Source organism: Phoca vitulina, unplaced genomic scaffold (assembly GCF_004348235.1).
Source record: "Phoca vitulina isolate PV1807 unplaced genomic scaffold, GSC_HSeal_1.0 scaffold25, whole genome shotgun sequence".
Lineage (NCBI taxonomy): Eukaryota > Metazoa > Chordata > Mammalia > Carnivora > Phocidae > Phoca > Phoca vitulina.
The window spans coordinates 1,015,708-1,036,932 of record NW_022589728.1 but is presented as its reverse complement, the minus strand read 5'-3'; the positions used below and the strand labels follow the sequence as shown (position 1 = coordinate 1,036,932).

Sequence of the window (21,225 nt, the reverse complement as noted above, 5' to 3'; positions counted from 1 at the left end):
CATGCTCTTATTCTTCCATTCCACATCCTGAGATTTCACTGATTTCAAGAATGTTCTCTGATAATTTTTATATCCTCATTCTCCCTTCATAGGAGGCAATTCTCTTTACAAATATGTTAACATACATCTATTGCCAGGCACTGCACTGAGGTGATCACCATCCCTGCTTTCAGAGACCTACAGACCACTGGGCAAGTCATAGATGTGAACAAGAAATTCACCAGGGGCGCGTGGGTGGCTCAGTCGTTAAGCATCTGCCTTCCGCTCAGGTCATGATCCCAGGGTCCTGGGATCGAGCCCCGCATCGGGCTCCCTGCTCGGCGGGAAGCCTGCTTCTCTCTCTCCCACTCCCTCTGCTTGTGTTCCCTCTTTCGCTGTGTCTCTCTCTGTCAAATAAATAAAATCTAAAAAAAAAAAAAAAAAAAAAGAAATTCACCAAAATAAAGTTAAATTCACTATGATGGAACCACTCAGCAACAGGATAGCCACATTATTTTCGTTCAACTAAAATTCCCTTAAAACCAAACTACATATACATTTCATTTGCATTGTATAGTATTTCCATCTTGGCATTGAATTAAAAGGTTTAGAAAAAAAAATTACTAATGTATAAACTTCAGGGAGAAAAATCTTAAGTCAACAACTATTTGAGTATACATTATTTCCCAAGCAATTTCAGGTACTGTCAGGACATATTCAATTGCAAATATGGCTTCCAATTTCCTAGGCATTACTGCAGGCTAAGAATTTGGAGAAAGAATCTGTCTTTATTTCCTATATCAACAACTCCGCAGAAGTGTATAATCAGCTCTGGAACTTTATGACACCTTGATTTCTAGCTACCTAGTACCTAGTACCTAATGACAGCGATGGAGTGTTTTTTAATTAGTTTATATTTGTACAAGGGACTCATCTTTTTGTGACCTTATTCAGTATGTGATTTAGGGGAAAAGTCAAGAGAGCTCATTCTCAGTGGCCATAGGATGGTTTCCAATTACTTTCAGGTAACTTTGCCTCACAAAACCCTACACGTGTAGTTTTCATGATAATGTATGCTATTTACAGCTTATCAGTAGCAAGCTCAAGTACAGCCTAAGAACCAGTTATCTCTGAATAACTCAAGAGATGTGAGTAAAACTTATTTCTAGTCTGAATAACATGTGGTCACAAGAACACAGTTCAACAGATTCAAACCTCTCCTCAGTAGAACATTTATGAAGAATGTATCACGTGACAGGCACCAAGGAAACTTCTCCGCGTGGTTTTGGAAATGTAAGGAATGTGTCCAAAAGCATTGAACAGTTAAAAACCTGAGTTATAGCCAGAGCATGGCATAGTTACATAAAGTTAAATTTTTAATCAGAAGACTTGACTTTTAATTCCAGCTTCATCTCTTGCTTTGGGTCTTCAGGCAAGAGATGAGACTTCTTGCTTCCTTCATCTATAAAAAGGAAAGACTGAACCTACAGAGTGGCTGACAATTACATATAAAAGGGTGTCCTACACAGTGAGTTCACTGAGGAAACTTCACTAGTAAAGTCACTTGCTGGGCAGTGGGCCTGGATCCTTTGGTGAAGCCCCAACCTAACTACCGCCTCCTTCAAAATATAAGGCATTTTGCAAACCTGTCAAGAACGGCACGTAAGAATGATGACTGACAAAAAGAGTTTGATGAAAATTTGACTCTAAGGGCACCTGGGTGGCTCAGTCAGTTAAGCATCCGACTCTTGGTTTCAGCTCAGGTCATGATCTTGGGGTCATGGGATTGAGCCCTGCGATGGGCTCTGCATTTAGCGCAGTCAGCTTGAGATTCTCTGCCTCTCCCTCTACCCCTCCCCCTTGTTCACATATGCTCTCTCTAAAATAAATAAGTAAATAAATAAATAATAAATAAATAAAATCTAAAAAAAAAAAAAGCCTCTAAATATCATTCCAATGTTAACATTTTAATGCTATTTAACCATTCAGTTAGTCCTATCATTTTCTACGATACTGGATTAATGAATGTTGATCCTAAATTATTAAAGAAAAGGCTAACTCATATAATAACTTCAGTGTTTCAGAGATTATTTATTATAGTCCTATTTCCATATAAAATTCCAGCCTATGGTGGTTTTATAAGAATAATGCCTGCTACGGAATGCCTGGGTGGCTCAGTTGGTTAAGCATCTGCCTTCGGCTCGGGTCACAATCCCAGGGTCCTGGGATTGAGTCAGTCTCGCATCAGGCTCCTTGCTCAGCAGGAAGCCTGCTTCTCCCTCTGCCTGCCACTCCCCCTGCTTATGCTCTCTCTCTGATAAATAAATAACATCTTAAAAAAAAAAAAAAAAGGATAATGCCTGCTAGGATTGAAATAAATTGGAATTTATAGTGAATTTTTTTTGTGCGTTCTGAAGTACTTACCACTATCATGAATTTCCATGAATATAGTGTTTATTAAAGCTTTTTTTCTTAATGAAAAATAATACCAGATAACCAAATCTTACTTATTCAATCATTTATTTAGGAAAAAGTTTACATATTAGGAAAAAGTAGAAGTTAACCTAGAATCTAATCATTTCCAACCACCTATTTTTTTTTTTTTTAAATCTTATGGAAGCCATGAGAACAAGCCTCTAGAAGGAATTACACTTGAGAGCTGTAAGGGGGAGAAAGGCTCTGGTCCTTCATTACCTCACACTGAATGATATGCACTGGCTAAGTTTTATCTCATATTACAAAAACTTCAAGCATACGGATGATTGCCTTTAGAAAGTCCAGCACAAAAAACATGACCCATGACCCAGACTGCCATCTCCAAAAAAGACTGACATCCTCACATATACATACATACATACATATATATGGCAATACAGATTAAAAGCCCTGGTGCTAAAATAATGGCACTTAAAAAAAAAATAGCCTCTACTGTAAATTGTAAATTGGCACAGCATTTTCACTTAAAATGTTAAACAAGTGAACACATACACTTCACTATGAAAACTGAACCTAGGTTAGAAAATTTTTATGGAGCCTAATAATGACTTTAGGAATCTATTTGCACTGACAGCAACAGTGGCAGCCGATTGGCCCCTATGCAGCACACATATGTACACAACTACAACACCCAAGTGCAGATAAGCCACACACAGACAGCACTGCTCACAAGAGCTTCAGAGCAAGCGGACAGTTTTGCCAGTTACTGTTAAGAAGTCATCATCAGCCAAGGCACGCAGGGCTTCTTCAAACATATCTTTGGTAATAGCCTTGGGGGAAGAGATGAAAACAATTATTTTACATGTCAAGTACTCCCTTAACTGTTAGATACACATTGATTTCAATGTAAAGAATCACCAGTCTCTTTTTTTTTTGGTGGCTATATACATTCCTTAGGTTCTAACTCAGGAGAGGCAACCATTTCCTGTAGAGGGCCTGATGGTAAACAGACAGGCTGGATGTCTACCCATATGGTCTGTAGAAATATAGAAATATCCAACTTTGCCCCTGTAGTGCTAATGCAGCCGCAGAAAATATGCAAGTGAAGAGGCGTTATGAAAGCGGGCAAATGGCTGGACTTGGACCCCCAAGTTCTTTTCACTGGGCAACCCAACTTTATTTACAAAAGGGAACCTGATCATTTCATCATTTAAGTAAGATGCATGGCTAACATGCATGGTTAACACTATGTATAATAGGAAGAAGCTGCAAACATCCTAAATGTCCAACAATTGGTTAGGAAATGATGGAATAGGCATGCAAAGGGATCTTACCCAATCATTATTGTTATTAAGTCTATTTGCCATCACAGATGATGTTAATAGCATATTTTTAATTAAAACCCAAAGAAAAAGCAAGTTATATAACAGTGTAACTCTAATTGACTATGTTCATTTTTCAAAGAAAAGACGTGTACATATACACATACAAAAACTATTAAAGGAATACAGCAAAATTTTGTGATTATTTCTTGGGTTTATGGGTGATTTTACTTTTTTTAAAAATCCAGATCTACATTTAATACTGAAATTAAGGAAAAGACTTAAAAAAACCTTAAAAGTAGTACTAAATTAAAAAAGAAAAACTCCATTATGCAAAAAATACTTATAAAACACCTACTATGTCAGATTGTCCCCGGATGTCTTCAAAAAGTTGCTGATATTTTAGAGCTGGTGTTTTGCCCTTAGATAAAATAAGTTTTTTCAATGCTTCAGCTAACTCTTCTTTCCGTTTACGAGAGGTGGCACTCATTCCTGATTTAAAAGAAATGAAAAAAAAAAATTAATGAAAGTATTTCTGCTACAAGGAATTTGAAATATTTCAAATTTCCATAAATATTTCTTTAGCAGTGTTGCTACAAAAAAAGGTTAGTGGACAGTGGCTGAATGCAAAAATATATTCAAAATTGTGTGTTCTGAACTCTCTGCTGTTTCCAATTCTCTATAAGCCAGTAACTGCTTGTTTCCACTGAAATGCAGTCCACATAATCTGTATAGCAAGTAGACAGCGCTCATTAAGAAATGAATTACTTCTTTAAAATGGACTAACACAGGTGCCTAGATAGCAGAAGAACACTGTGAAATTAGATACAACACTGTGTGTGTGCATGCAGTGTGCTAGGCATATTTTTCTCAACTTTTAACAGATTCTCAAAGAGGCCCTAATCTGAAAAAGGTTAAGAGCCTCTGCCACTTCAAATGATTTAATTGTTAGCTCAAATATGAAATATAAATTACTTGTATGTTAAGTGTATATATATATATGTATTAAAAAATTCTCATGTGCTCTTATGTTCAATGCAAACAACAGACCTGTAGTTAAAATAGATATGTCCACAATGCCAGTCCGGGGGTCAGTGGCAGACTGCTTTAGAGCTTCCCGATGGAGACGTTTTGCTTCTTCAACATCAACTGCTTCAACTTTGCTTGAGAATCGTACTTTAGCATGGGCTTCTGCTAGTCGAATTAATGACTCCAGCTGTCGAGGGTATGCAGAAACCATTCCTCGGCTGCTACCAATCTTCCTCATGTCTACATAAGCCTAGTGTAGACAGGAGAAAAAAAAAAAAAACACCCAAAACTACTTGTAACAATACTTCAATTTTGTGGCTAAACTCTGAACAGTTAGGATTCTATTAAATAAACTACCAGCTGCCAGGTGCAGTACTAAGGGGAATTAGAAGTCGGATCTTAGCCTTGGGCCTTATAGCTCATCAAGAAGGTGGTATCTGATGTGGCTATGAAGAATGAAGAATGGGAGTGGGCAGGGAGGTGTGTGAGGCTGGCACTCAGGGGACATGGTGTGTTGGGGTAAAGGGCAGGTCACAATTACAGCAGAGGACTATCAGAGCGCCTGTCTGAAAAAGGTGCTCAGGCACCAACTCTGGTTTATGCCCCTGCTGAGGGTTCATTTAATGAGTGAGGCATGCAAAGATTACTGGAATAATGAATAATGAATAAATAATGAATAAAGCTGAGTTGTATTAAACTCACATATATATAACATAACTTTATTTTTTTTTGAGCAACTCTCAAGTATATGATACAAATGGAAAATTACAAATCACCTCTAACTTTCTTTGAGTATTTTCAGGTGTTTAGTTAGGATGTAAAGCCATCAAAGCACCAAGAACCTTCTTAATATCATAACGTATGAATAACTGAAGGTGTCGTTATGCACTGCTGTCCATGTGAAAGGATACTGAAAAGTGAACACCAAGTACTCACAAGTCATTTTGCTTTTTAGAAACAAGCAAATGGAAGCTCAGAAAAATTAGATGACTTCTCCAGAGTTACAAAGTTACTAAGTAGCATAACTTCTATTTCAACTCATGTATTCCGATCTTAAATTCACTGTGCTTAGAAATATTAATTATAAAGAGTTTGTACGACATATATAAAAAAAAATCTTTTCCCCTTTTTTATCTTTGGAAAAGTCAATTTTGCAACGCAGGAGGAAAAAGTAGTTATAGGAAATAGGTTATCAATAAAATTACTTTTTTAAGGGAGATAGTCAGCTAGTTACATTAATGCTACTGGCTATAGGCTCAACAAAAACATTTTTCAGGGTTTAAACACGGACCTCAATGAGAGCCTGGCTGGCTTCCTGGCTCAGACGAGGCATGACCATGCTGTGGGCGTAAGCAATGTAGTCCTTCAGCACTGCCATGTCCATGAACTCCTCCTCCACTTGCTCCTCGCTCTGGTAGTACAAAGCGACGAGGTGGTGGGCCAGACGCCTATCATAGGCTTCGTCCTGAGGGTCCAGCATGAGGAATATCAAATCAAACCTGAGAAAATATTGTAAAAACACTGTTTTCCTGCTTGGGACACCAACACAGCCACATATGTAACTTAAAAATTGCTCCTGGGGATCCTGGGTGGCCCAGTCGGTTAAGCCTCTGACTCTTAGGTTGGGTCATGATCTCATGGGTTGAGATTGAACACTGCATCGGGGTCCGGGGTCCATGCTCAGTGGCAAGTCAGCTGGAGATTCTCTCTCCCCCTCTCTCTCTGCTATCCCCCCTCCCCTAAGTGCTCTCTAATTAAATAAATCTTAAAAAAAAAAATTGCTCCTGAGCCACCTAGGCATGTATAGTGAACATGTGTGTAGTCAGGGCTGCTGAGGGAGAATTAAGAGTCTGCTGTCCAGTTGTCTGGTGAGCCTTCAGATCAATCCCTTTCTCCCTAATCTGGCCCCAGCAGGCACCCACTCTTCTGGCCATTAGGTCTGCCCAGGAAATGGCTGGTCACCAAACAGCTCAGTCAAAGAAGTAAGATTCTTTCAAGGGAACTGTTATTGTAATTTTGAAGATTGGAAGATTTAAAGGAAAAAGCATTTAACTGTTTTGGAAAAAAAACAACAAAACACAACTTTGGGAACAAGTTGAATAATTAAAATCTAAAATCCATTTATGAATACTGTAAATACTATTATAATCTAAAATACTATTTATGAAATACTATTACAATCCATTAATGAAATATTTGTAGCAGTATGGTTGAGAAAAACTGTGGACTACACAACTCTAACAAATTTAATTTTTTAGAACCTTATCTGTCATGTGAAGCTTTTCTCTGTACTTTGATGATATTCTTTAGCAACTTTAAGACTGAGATGAGCAGTAAGTGATGGGCTTCTGAAAAAGATGCCAAGGTGAAATGTGTCCTAACAGCTTCAAAGAATGAATAAATGTTAAGGTGCTACCCACGGCTGAGTAGAGAAACACAGGCCTTGCCATGAAAACCTGACTACCCATGTTAGAAAACTTTGCATTAGAGGGAAGAACTTATGATGCTACCACTTACTGAATTTTATTATTTCCTTTTATCTCAACCTGAAAATTCTACAAATGAGCAAAGTAAGATCATCTTTATGTTCTCATACCTTGATAATAATGTGTGAGGTAGCTGGATATTTTCAATGGTAGTTTTTTTAGGATTCCATTGAGACTCAATAGGATTTGCTGCTGCCAGGATAGAGGTACGGGCATTGAGCTGGCAAATAATCCCAGCCTGTCAGAGAAAACAGTGCAGTTAGAAGCTTCACCCTGGTGCTAGCAGGAATAGCGTGAGCTATCTTCACCTGGTGTGCCCTTTGCCATATATCCACTGTCACCAAGAGCCACACATATCGCCTTGGAAGGATGGTATCAACAGATTTATCTGGGACAATGCCTCCTCAGATTCACGCCAACAACTGTATTTTAGACAAATGTATGCTGGAACCACATTCTTCTCAGAAACTAAACCCCCTGCATGACCTTTAGGACAAACTCAAGTTCTGTGAATACCATGTATTAGTGGGTTAGTATAGCAAAAAAGATGAAAGAGGAAATAATCAAAGACATTTAGCTGAAACCTAATAGGAAAAGTATTCATGAGTTTCCCAAAGTTAGAACCAAGGTGAATACAGATGCTACATTTCTAAGTGTGCCCATGTTTACACATGGAGAATGGGCCTCACCTTTGCAATGGAAAGAGTCTGCTGTTCCATGACCTCATGTAGTACTGATCTTGTACTTTCATTCATCTTGTCAAACTCATCAATACAGCAGATACCATTGTCACTCAGGACAAGGGCACCAGTCTGCAAGACAAGCTGCCTTGTCTCAGGGTCTTTCATCACATACGCAGTGAGGCCGACTGCACTGGAGCCTTTCCCGGACGTGTACTGGCCCCTGGGGACCAGATTGTACACATACTGCAGCAGCTGGGACTTGCTGGTCCCAGGGTCACCACACAACAGGATGTTGATCTCAGCACGAAATTTGCCTCTTCCTGTGTGACTAAAATCCTTTCTTGTTCCACCAAAGAGCTGAAGCAAGATTCCCTAAACAAACATGTTTAAACATTCACTTACTACAGAGTAACTGAGATCTAGTTTAAATGTTAGAGGTATTTTCTTATCCTGTGAATAAAAAATTGTAATTAAATTAAGGGAAGGTATAAACACGACAGTGCTTTAAGTTATCACTAACCAGTTTATATAGAAGCACATACAACTGTGCCAGAATGGTGGCCATGTAAATCCCTATTCTGACCCCATCTGGCTTTTGCTATGTTTAGAAACATGTAAGTTCAATGTAGATATGAGGAAATGAACAAGGATGCTGGGATTCTTGTCAACCAACAACCAAGTTAGATGGTGAGCACCTTGCTCTGTGATCAGGCAACAGTTCTTATCCTTTAGGGGTGGGGGGGAGGGTGATGGCAGTAGGGGGGGATGTTCATGCCTTTTGATCTCAAAGAACTATAAATCCTGATCAAAGTTAAAAGTCCACTGCTACCTTCTTTATATCTTCGTGTTCATAAATGCTTGGAGCCAAGGCTGACGCAAGTCTCTCATAAATGTCTGGCTTTCTAGAAAGTTCCTTGAGCAATTCCACACGCTTCTCTGAAAAAAGTTTCTGCTCTGCTTCTTCATCAAGGCCATGCAGACGTTTTGCATCAGTTTTCCGATAGTGAATGACATCAATGTGGGTTTTGTAGACAGACTTCACATTACTCACTCTTGAGTTGACTCGAACAGGAACAGCTCGATAGATGCCTGAGGGCACAACCAAGAGATGCTTTTACCTTCCCTAAATGGCTCATAAACTAGCAGGCAGCACTTAAAAGATCTGAGGGCTGGCAGTGGAAGTGAGCTTTGAGCACACTGCCTTCATGGCCCTCCTAGAGTCAAGGACTCAGGCCTATATTGCAAAGCTCCCTGCTGAAGGGGGCAAGGCAAGTTGGGAAGAACACAGGTTTTTGAAAAAAGCAGACCTAAAAACATGTTCATCTGTGACCATCCGTTAGCTCTATGATCTTGGGCACCTATCTGAGTATAACCATACTGCACATAATCATTCTGAGATTTAAATGAAATTACTCTGGCTTTAGCACAATGCTGGCCTACAGCTGTGTTCAATAAATAGTATTTTTAAATAGTATTTTCATTTCTCTTAAGTTGAATGTACAGAATCTGCTTAGTAATTATTTGGCTAGAACAAAGTACTAAAATCCTGTACCAAAAATTTGGAAAGGAAATCCTAAAAGCTCTTTTAAAAATGACTCGAATAAATAAATAAAATCTTTTAAAAAATTACTCAAAAATTATTTCACAGACAAGACAGTCTACTGAGTCAAAGGTAAAGATATGGTAAAGGAAAAATTACTACATGTTAATAATAAGAAGTGTTTCTAGGTGAATGGCCATAACCTCACATGCTTCCTAAAGAATGTAATTTAAGAACATTAAAAGAAATAAATGAACAATCAACCCTTCAACCATACCAACTCATTGATTCTCCAAGAAGAAGTTTCCCAAACTGACATTTGTGATGTTTATCTTTTTTGACTTTCAATCTAGAAGGCTTGGACTCTGGGACAATCCAATTTCTTGCTGTTTTCTGAGGAGCAAGCATCTGCTCTCTCTATCACAGGCTTCTTAGCAACTTACCATAGATCACCAATCCTTTTGTTTATTTAGCAGGTCAATGTAATTCTTTTTCAAAACATAAAAACCAGTTTATATGTAACATTCTGAGAGTACACAACCTTCTTCATAGCAAGCTGAATTAAGGATGGATGACTAAAGTGGCCTAGTTATCTTTACTGGTGCTTGCAATGATTCATCATCACAGAACAACATCAATACTTATTTTACATCTATATGGTGCTTTCCACAGCCCCCATCCCCAAATACGTTCACCTGTATCATCAAATTAATTCCACTTGGCAGTTGAGGGTATTACAATAGCAGATTAAACACTTTATCAAAGGATTCAGACAAGTAGGATGGCAGAACAAGGATTGCACATCTTTCACTAATGACACATTCTTTCACGTTGTTAATGGACTACAAGTTCTTTTATAACTTAAGATTGCTATGGGCAGCTGTTGGGCTTCATACTGGGGAGACACATGATGAGAAGTCCCAACTCACTGAATACAACCAACGGGCTACACCAAGAACCACGGCCACTCCCTGGACTCAGTCCCCACCTTGACCTCAATGAACTGTGCCTGCTGTCCACACAAACACAGCCCCTTTGAGAAACCAGTGCTCATGTTGCTCTGAAGCATCAAGAGAAAGACTGGCATATTCACATGGTACAGTGGAACGAGCACTTTCTTGGCCAGAAGAGAGGAGGAACCCTGTGTCACAGATTCCCATAGAACCTCAGCTACAGTGAGCTGCCAGTCTCTGAATCTCCGCTTCCTCTAAAAATACCGTAATGTAACTCCTGTACAGAAGCAAGGTGCTCTGACCCATTTCCTCTCTATAATAAGTAAATGTTAGCCCTTGGCTGTACATTTGGGAAGTAAGTAGCAAATTACTTAAAATTCCAAAATTGGTGAGTGCTGCTTCCTGGAGCTGCTGGTATAACTCCAATCTTAGCAATATTAGTCTTGTCTGAGTTGTTTTTTTAAGATACCAATGCTATCAGGTCAAAATACACTCATAGCTCTGGAACGCTGAGAGCAAAGAGCAAGCAACTGCAAGGACAACGCACTGAAAGGTTCCATACTGCTAGGTAAAGAAGTGATTAAAGCATTACAGGCAGGACCAAGCCTCATGCCAATGAATTCATGACCAAGCCAAAGGATTGACTAAAAAGTATCAAAAAAAAAAAAAAAAAAAAAAAAAAAAGCAAGACATACTTATCTCATTAATACAGCCTTCATTCTTACCTGTAACGTTCACTCTGTCTCCAGGCTGAACCTTGTCAACAAGATCATTGTGAGCAAAAAGGATGACAGTATGAGGCGTCTGCCCTGCAGGCATATCTTCAGGAGACTCTTGAAGTTTGATCTGAAAGAGCAGTGGAAACAGAAAACTCAGGAAATGACAAGCATAATTCAGACAAAACTGCCAGTCTTTGTACCACTCTATTTTTTATGTTTACCACATTTTTATTTTATTAAAAAGATTTCATTTATTTAGAGAGAAAGCATGCATGCATGTGTGTGCACCTGAGTGGGGGAGGGATTGAGGGAGAGGGAGGGAAGCAGACTCCCAGCTGAGCATGGAGCCAGCTGCAGGCCTCGATCTTACAACCTGAGCCAAAAGCAAGAGTTCCACACTCAACTGACTGAGCCACCCAGGCACCCCTACCACATTTATTTTTAAAACACGATTCTTGGGGCACCTGGGTGGCTCAGTCAGTATAATATCTGCCTTTGCTCAGGTTATGATCCCAGGGTTCTGGGATCGAGCCCCGCATCGGGCTCCCTACTCAGTGGGGAGCCTGCTTCTCCCTCTGCCTCCCCCAGCTTGTGTTTGTGTTCTCTCTCAAATAAATAAATCTTAAAAAAAAGTAAAACATCATTCTTTGTTTTTATCTCCAGATAGCTAACATTTTTTTTTTTTTTTAAACCTTTAATGTGATATGAACATACATTTTGTAAGGATATTGTGTATTTACAAATTCTCCTATCTGGGGGGTGTGGTCAGTGATTTATGTGACTGTTTTTCGCCATTTCAAGGTTGTAGTGGATATTGCTTTGTATAAATGTTTGTCTAAATTTCTAATTATGTTTTTAGCAGTTACTTCTAGAGATTTCCTGGGTGGAGAAGTACACACTTTTCAGGTTCACGGTTAAGCACTTTTGTGCATCTCTCCTAGTCACTGCGTGCACCTCATAAACACTTAGCCTGGTTACTCATCTAACAGGTATTTGCTGAGCACCTGGCATGTGCTGGACCCTGGTTCTAGGTGTTGGGGACTCCACAGTGAATGAAGTCTTCCCTCAGAGTGGAGTGAGGACAGACATTAACATTTAACAGTGACAAATGTAATGGGCAGAAGAAAAAAAGAGCAAGGAACATGGGCAGTGGGGGTGGAGGAGACGCTTTTCATAAAGCAAGGTTAGGGAAGGCCTTTCTCAGGTCAAGGAACCTCTAGGCAGAGGTCTAGGGGACGTTAGGGAGGAAGCCATGTGTTCTGAATGGTAAGAACAGCAAGTGCAAAGGTCCTGAGGCAAACCTGTGCTTGGCTGAGAAGCCCTGTATAAGGAAGTGGTTGAGACACCATCAGTGAGGTCTGTGGGTACAAAGGTGTGTTGTGGTGATGATGTTGGGCCACATAGTTTGGAGACTACTCTAGGATACTAAGTTTTATTTCAAGTCAGTTTGGGAGTCTTTGAAGCATTCTAAGAAAGAATATTACACTATAAGCTCCTTGGGAGCATGGTTCCACATTTGTATCTCTAACTCTCAGCACCATGCTGGCATGACTTGAGGTACATTTGCTCCAATAATTGATAGCAGTATTAGATGAAAATTTAGATCTATAATTTTCAATTCTTTGGTTAGTAAAAATGTTGAACACTTTTTCACATTTGCTAATATTTTTCTTATTGAGTCCCCATATGGAAATTAGCTTTGTAGTATTTTTTTTTTTAAAGATTTTATTTATTTATTTGACAGAGAGATAGAGAGAGAGAGCACAAGTAGGCAGAGAGGCAGGCAGAGGGAGAGGGAGAAGCAGGCTCTCTGCTGAGCAGGGAGCCTGACGTGAGGCTCGATCCCAGGACCCTGGGATCATGACCTGAGCCAAAGGCAGCCGCTTAACCGACTGAGCCACCCAGGCGCCCCAACTCTGTAGTATTCTGAACATATTTTATTTAAATTTTAAAAAGTTGTGGGCGCCTGGGTGGCTCAGTTGGTTAAGCGACTGCCTTCGGCTCAGGTCATGATCCCGGAGTCCTGGGATCGAGTCCCACATTGGGCTCCCGGCTCAGCGGGGAGCCTGCTTCTCCCTCTGACCCTATCCCCTCTCATGCTGTTTCTCTCTCTCTCTCTCTCTCAAATAAATAAATAAATAAAAATCTTAAAAAAAAAAAATAAATAAATTTTAAAAAGTTGTTTAAACATTGTAACAAAATTTAAAAAACTTAACAGTCCTTGTCCCTGTGCCTACTTTAACACCATTATAATCAAGACAAATAAATGATTTTGACTTTTCCCACTTATTTCTATGTTGTTTTAATAACTTCATCTTGACATTTTCATTATTAAAGGGGTGCCTGGGTGGCTTAGTCAGTTAAGCATCTGACTCGTAGTTTCAGCTTAGGTCATGATCTCACAGTTGTGAGACTGAGCCCCGTGTGGGGCTCTGCACTCAGTGTGGAGCCTGCTTCATTCTTTCTTCCTCTCCCTCCCCTTTTGCCCCTCCCTGTGCGCACGCTCTCTCTAAAATAAATAAAATCTTAAAAAAAAATTTCATTAAAGACACAAAAGCCAAACTTCCTTTAAAATGTGTGAGAAAAACTTCAGAAAAATTGTCAACTCATTCTGTACCAGTGGAACAGCTGCAAAATGACAAAATTTAACCAAGTAATTTTTACCAATATATTTTTCAAAATATTTTAAAGTAATCTCTACACCCAATGTGGGGCTCAAACTTCTAACTCAGAGATCAAGAGTCGCATGCTCTACCAACTGAGCCAGTCAGGCACCCCAATTTTTACTGATCGTATGTTTTATATGCTTTTGTCTGATATACTAAATTTTTTTTACAAGCTTAAGTATTTCCTATAGAAACATCTCATGTTAAAATTTTTTTAAAAGATTTATTTTAGGGCACCCGGGTGGCTCAGTCGGTTAAGCATCTGCCTTCGGCTCAGGTCATAAGCCCAGGGTCCTGGGATAGAGCCCCGCATCGGGTTCCCTGCTCAGCGGGGGAGCCTGCTTCTCCCTCTCCCTTTTCCCCTCCCCCATGCCCGTGCATACTCTCTCTCTCAAATTAATAAATAAAGCCTTAAAAAAAGATTTTAGAGAGAGAGGGGAAGGGGGAGGGGTGGGGGAAGGACAGAGGTAGAGGGAGAAAAAGTCTAAAGTAGACTCTGCACTAAGCACAGAGCTGGATGTGGGGCTTGAGCTCTCAAGCTGAACAGAAACCAGACGTTTAACCAACTGTGCCACCAGGCACCCCTCACATTAAATTTATAAGTCAAAAAGTGGAGATAACAGTGAAAGAATGCGTTTTTCTCATTATAAAGTATCTTAGGCCATGAGAACGTGGCATATATAGTAACGACCTGGTGCTCACTGGCAATGAAAAAGGAACATTCCCATCCCAAAGCTGAAACCTTAAGCACTAATATGCCAAAGGGGAGGCCTCCCAGGGTACCCAAGAAGGCACATACCATCTGCTTGTCAGAGAACACAGAGCGGTTGTGGATCAGCGCCATGCTGTGGGTGGTGTGGCAGCGCTCACAAACAGAGGGCTCGGCAATGCGGCCACGGTCAATCTCCACCCGAGCTGTATGCGCACACACTTGGCACTGGAAGAAGGCCTCTTGCATCTCTGGAATCAGCTGGGATGTCCTGATTACCATGCCACTGATGGCAATAAGCTGGTCGATGTCTACAAGGAGTTGGGGAGAGAGGTCAGCTTATCCATCAGCCACTGCCCACAGCCCAGCCAGAGGTGGTCTCTTCCCTGAGCTATATTCCTACCAGGGCAGGTCTGGGTCTGCCATCAAGCCCAGGAGAATCTTACTGGGAGATGCAGAGGTACCTGGGGATGGCTGGGGTCACAGGTAGGTGCTGTGGCCAGGGCATGAATGTTTCACTGGGTATCCTCAGGTCTGGCCTGGGATGCCCTTCCTGTGTTGTCTTCCTTCTTCTCAACTCCGATGGACCTCTGGCCTTCTGCCCCATGGCAGGCATCCACCACCTTCCTGCTCATCTACCCCCTGCTCCCCTCCACCTTCTGGGTTTGCATTAGAAGCTTTACACTTTTGCCTTCTTTGCCCCATGTTCTTCTGCCTCATGCACTGTATCATGTGGAAGTCCTGCTGTCTCAGTGTATGTGAAATGCATTGGCTCCAGAGCCAGATGGTCTGGGCTGAGTACCTGTGTGACCCTGGGGACACCCTTAGCCTCTCTGTGCTCATCTACACATGGCAATAATGGCACCTACCTTACACTTGTTGAAGATTAAGAGCCTGCATACATCAAGCCTAATAAGAACAGTACTTGGCAGAAATAAGCACTATATAACTTAGCCAATCATTACCATCTATATAAGAAAGCCCTTGTATAGAATATTTTTCACTCTTGCTCCTGGTTTGGACTTTCCCTGACAAGAAAACTTTAACCTAACTAATTCCCACTGCTGGTTCCAAACGAGTTATACTGTTACTCATAATCAACAAAACATGGCCTGTAGTTAGCCACAGCTGGCCTTGTAGGTTGTCTCAGCCTTCCAGTACTTATTGCTGTTTCACAAGGTCTTTCCCACTTGGTCTTGTCCTCCCTTCTACCTACTTACAAATCTTCCTTTCTTCTCTCCCTACCGATCCTTATTTTACTTTAAAAAGTAACCTCCGTAGTATGTTACACAAATCAACATAAAAGTTAAAAACTTTTAAAATCAGTTGAGTATCTGGCAATTCCTCTTCCTCTGAAATTATGATAATCTCCAGTCTTACCCTGAAATTCTTCATGTACCAATGCTCTGCCTCTGAAAGACGAACTATAGCACTCTCAGTCTCCTACTTCCTCCAATGTCTCCACTGAATACCCTATCACAGAAGTGAGGTTGGGAACCAATTTCATAAGAAAATATGTATTCCTTTATTCAACAGTGAACTCCAACACTTGCTCCTTTGTTAGCTGTTTCATTTTCTTATAGTGACATTTGTGTCTTTTGCGCATTCATCTATAGGGCTGTTTATAAATTCTCAATAGTTTTTATATCTTAATCTTCACACACGGCAAATACCATGTTTGTCCTGAATTTCACTCTTATGGCCGCTGTCCAGCTTAGGACCCTGCTTCTCCATACTGGAGCTACTATTAAAGTCTCTTAACTGAACTTCAAAATACCTTGCACACTAGACCCACCATGAACTTCTCAAGAGTAGCAAAAGCTTTCTCACTTTCTTCTGAACAAGTATCAATGGCTCCCTACTCACTCTGGAATAAAAATCTGTATTAAATTGGAATTCAAAGCTCTTCAGGACCCAGGCTTTCCAGTCCTCACACAAACATTTCCTCCCTTACTTTCTGCATCAGCCAGCACTTATAACCTGCATATAGCTCTGCTTTGCTTCTGCCTACATCCCCTTTGTGCTGTCCAGTGTGAATTCTGCTTTCCAAATCCTTATTATAATTCAAATTTCTCTTTTACCATGAACTCTTCCTACCTGGGTCTAGCATTCTCCTTCCCTCCCTGGGCTGAGACATCTCCTGCACTGCTCTCTTGTTCTATGTTTTCTTTTATTTACTTTCCAAACTAGATTTTTTTTTTAAAGGTTTATTTAATCATTTGAGAGAGGGAGAGAATCCTCAAGCAGACTCCCTACTGAGTATGGACCTGAGATCATAACCTGAGCCACAATCAAGAGTCGGATGCTCAACCCACTGAGCCACCCAGGTGCCCCCCAAACTAGATTCCTTTCTTAAGCTCCAAAGAAGGGATTATATTTTGTATTTGTTTTCTGCAGTGATTTTGAAAACGTGCCTACTTAGTAACTGTAAAATTATTACATTTGGGCAAGTTCACCTTAAGATAGAGAATTGTCAAGAGTTACAACCTCTTTTATGTAATTTCAGTTAAGTTAAAAGAAGGTAGGGTGGGTTGAAAGGCATATAGGGTAAATGAATCTGCCATATATTTAGTCAATTTATAATCTATTACCACCACTACCACATATACCAATTCTTTTAAAATTCCTTGACGAAAAAAGATTTTATTTTTACGTATTTTCCTGCTATTAAAAAACATTACCTTCTGGATTCAGGTTCCTCATATTTTTCGTCTTTAATGCATTGAATGGTCTTACTTGAATCTGATGTTCTAAGATTGAGTCAGGGTAACGATCAAAGAAGATCTCATTGACAGCCATGTCAAAGGTTGGGATAACTTCCTATAAAAATGAATGTAAAGAAGCCAAGCTGTGTTTATATTTCCATCTTTAGAATTAAATACAAGAAATAAGGCATTTCATATTAGCAAAGTATAAAAACAAATACATCTGGCATAATCCTTAAGTATCATCTCTATATAATCACAAACATGCTGTTTAAAAACATTAGGTACATTGAGACTGAGCTCTCTCACCTCTGCATATTCTCATTTGGGTTAAATGTGGTCATATATATGAAACCTTCACAATGTACTGACATACCTTAGGCTTTTAATTAGTAATGAAAAGTTTCTGAACTCAGAAACTCATAACTTTTATGTTAGGGAACCCGACCAAGGTCACACAGCTATTAAACAGCAAGATCAAGATATAAAACAAATATAGCTGATACTTCAATAATAAAATCTGACATAAAGCTTAAAATAAAAAGGTTATAAGGGTGCCTGGGTGGCTCAGTTGGTTAAGTGCCCGACTCTTGATTTTGGCTCAGGGCATAATCTCAGGGTTGTGAGATCGAGCCCCGTGTCAGTCTCTGCGCTGGGTCTGGAGCCTGCTTAAGATTCTCTTTCTCCCTCTCCCTCTGCCCCTCCCACCCCAAATTAAAAAAAAAAGAAAGAAAGAAAAAGATTACAACACGGTTAACATAATCTGCTACGGACAGCACACAGTGTAATGCATTTATTTATAAAATATTTTTGCTTAAGGGATGCCTGGGTGGCACAGTTAGTTGAGTGTCTGACTCTTCATTTCAGCTCAGGTCATGATCTCAGGATCATGAGATCCAGCCCCAACTGGGGCTCTGCACTGAGCCTGGAGTCTGCTTAAGACTATCCATCCCTCTCCCTCTGCCCCCACACCCCCCGCCACCTCCTGCGTGTATGCACTCTCTGAAATAAATAAATCTTAAAAAAATTTTTTTTTCACTTAAGGTAATTTACTTCATCCAACCCAAGCAGCTATGAATTTTAAGATTCACCATTATTTTAAATACTATTAAGAAACAACCTGCCAATTAGACTATGACCTGCCACTGACAATAATACACATCCCAATTTTGGAAACGTGAAAGTGTGAGGAAATGTTCATCTTAAAGGAGAAGAAATATGATTTTCTTAAGTTGTGGTGCTCTGGAGGCACATTCTTTTTGCTATCCAAGAAATTCTGCTATTCAAAAACCCTCTAGGTGTTCTGGGTGTTTACTATAATTCATCAAGGTCAAAATCAAAATCTTACCTGTGGGTAGCAGATGAGCTGTCTGTATAGATTTTTGTCAAATGATTTTATGTGTTCACAGTTTACATTTAAAAATGGCTCCCCGATGACATTTATCTAGAAGAGAAAACAAACAAGTTATGTTCTGCTGATTGTTTTAAAATGCATTAATTTGATTTTATAAGACTACTTGATTACCTCCCCAAGTCGTTGCATGTACAAAGGTTCAGTAATATCTATGCCAATATTTTCCTCTTCTTTAGCCAGAGGGTCAATAAAACGCTGAAGGAATCTCTTGATGTGGAGAAAAAAAGAGTAAGTTTGATGCATTAGGAATAACAACTACTTACAATGCAAAATATTATGAGTATGTCACTATTTGGAGACAGACGTAAATAGTATTTTTTCTTTTTAAAAACATCAACAATTCTAAGCCACCTAAAATTCTACCCCAGTGTTACAGCTACTGAGGTACTGTTTATAAACCTTTTCTCCCAGCATTTTCAGAACCCTAAAGTATTAAGGTACAGCTCACCTGAAAATTTTCTTTGCATGTCGCCACATTTACATCTGTTCCCCAAATCACAAGTTTTTGGCCTAGAGACTGCTCACTCGCCACTATATCTTCTGTTGCTGGCTATACAGAAAAATATGATAGAACCAGTTAATAGGGAATTACCCATTTTATGTTCCCCAAATGCCCCTATCAGAAGACTGTACTGTGTACTCACCACATCAGACTGCAAATCCACCTGCAGGCCCTTCCGTGCAGACCCCAGGTCAGGCCTCTGCCTCACAGGTGTGCCTCTAACACCACTCCTTGGAGTTCCCTCTACCCGAGAGCTGGGAGTGCCATATGTCAGCGGTGAACTAACGTCAAAGTCAAGGGGAACTGCTATAAAAACAAATTTGAAAGTCTACAATAAAATTCTGGTAGCCTATCAAATCCTAAACTACAGCATGTTGGATTTAAGTCATCTAAGCACAAGAGCAAATAATATTCCTTGTAACCTGTGGTGGTTAAGATTCTGAGGACTATTAAACCTTCTAGTATAAAAAAGCACCAAAACTTTTTTTCTGTTCACTAAGCCCGAACATGTACCTATCTTTGTACTCTTAGTGAACATACTAGCTCATGTCCGGTTACATCAACTACCCGTTAACAAACCAGCAAATCTGACCGGCTAAAGCATCATCCATATATTAACCACAGTAGAACTTAGATCGCCAAAAACATACTTGAGGAATGTATTTGAGCAGGGCTGGAAAATAACATATCCTGCGCGGCAGGGCTCTGCAGGTCAGCTCCAGGTGAGGTCGGCATAGCCTGTAACTCTCCTGTAGAGGTAGAATCTTCGCCTCTACGTCTCTGATATGGTGACGACCTGGCATCTTCACTTCGAGCTTGTGACATAGAACACAGAAAAGATGGCCATCAATTCTCACGTTTGGTCTTCCGGGAGTTCCATCAAGTCTCTTGGGAACAAATACAAACCAAACAAAACTGAGACAAATGGGCACGGACATGCTTAACAATTAGAAAGGGTGGAAACGAGGGCCCAGCACTGCCTGCCTCACAAAAAAAGTATCTGCACACTAGACCTGACAGAGCATGAGCAAATGCTCGCCGTCCTCACATCTTACTCCACCTGGGACTTAAAGACTGCGCTCAGAGCCAGAAATCAGGCGCACAGACCAGGTCTCTCTGTGGTGGCGGGAAAAAGCCAGAAGAGGGGAAGGGAGGGTAACGTGGCGGGCTCGACTCACGGTAAAGGACTTACGCGTCTGCGCAGGGGTCAACCGCCCGCGCCGGCTGCCGCGGCGGCTCGGGGTGGACGCCGGGGAAGACATGGTGCTCGTGGAATCTGCGCGAGAAAAGGGCAGGTTCCACCCGCATCCGCCCCGGCTTCCTCCCTCCCCACCGCACAGATACCCTCTCTGGGCTCCGCAGTCCACACGCTGCTACCGGGGAAACTCGCCTCTGACGTCCGGAGGGTACCCGGACGCACCGCTCTCCTACACCCACGAGCGGAACAAGGTTTCGCGCCTTCGGCACCATTGTCAACGCCCTCGGCGGTGCCCCACCAATCACAGCAGCGCTCTCGCATGGCTCCGCCTCCGGAAGGTGCCACTGTGCACCAATAGGGGGTACTGAACGGCCTCCTTAGGCGCCCCACGGAAGGCAGACTCAAGCCTCGCTCGGTGCCCCCCTCCGTTTAGATGGTCTGGCCCCCTGCTCGACTGCGTTTTCGCGGGAAACCTGGGAAGTCCCGCCAGACTGTGTTCACGGAGGGGTTGATCTACACTGTATTGTTGGCTAAGGAGACTATTCTTTATCCCTTAAGCATCTTCATTTCTAAAGACATTACACATGCATTTTTCACTCTTTATCAAGGGACTACTTCGTAGATCTTGACCCAAGCCTCTAGTTTCTTTTTTCTCTGCCTCCGGTGTTTAGTCAACTCTAATTCACCAGCCATCCTCCCCCTCTATTTCCGGAGGTCAAACCGCTAGATTCCTGTTTCTCTCTAAGCTCCGATGTATGCATGCTAAGTGTATTGTATGCAACACATGCCTGCCAATATCTTAATTGACATCTCAATGGGCTCTTCCTACGGAGAAGACCCCTCTTTTCAGGGTCCCGCGGAAGTTTCCCGCCACCGCGAGCCCC

At 40.9% G+C, this 21,225-nt stretch overlaps 1 protein-coding gene across 2 annotated transcripts; it reads right to left on the bottom strand.

The window, feature by feature from the left end:
- Window positions 1–2,570: 2,570 nt before the first annotated feature.
- MCM4 (minichromosome maintenance complex component 4) lies at window positions 2,571–20,577 on the bottom strand. 2 transcript variants are annotated; one of them, XM_032421771.1, is made up of 16 exons: window positions 20,336–20,577; window positions 19,794–19,958; window positions 19,286–19,449; window positions 19,090–19,191; window positions 18,753–18,848; window positions 18,576–18,671; window positions 17,204–17,342; window positions 14,613–14,833; window positions 11,154–11,274; window positions 8,765–9,024; window positions 7,942–8,307; window positions 7,363–7,490; window positions 6,058–6,265; window positions 4,788–5,016; window positions 4,096–4,229; window positions 2,571–3,245 (listed from the first exon to the last, which is right to left on the bottom strand). In XM_032421771.1, exons 1-16 carry the CDS (start codon window positions 20,403–20,405, stop codon window positions 3,153–3,155), a joined length of 2,592 nt encoding a protein of 863 aa, XP_032277662.1. In that variant the 5' UTR covers window positions 20,406–20,577; the 3' UTR covers window positions 2,571–3,152. The 2 variants fall into 2 exon arrangements, with proteins under 2 accessions (XP_032277662.1, XP_032277663.1); XM_032421772.1 differs by having other exon boundaries at window positions 19,286–19,446; window positions 20,336–20,419.
- Between the last annotated feature and the right edge of the window lie 648 nt (window positions 20,578–21,225).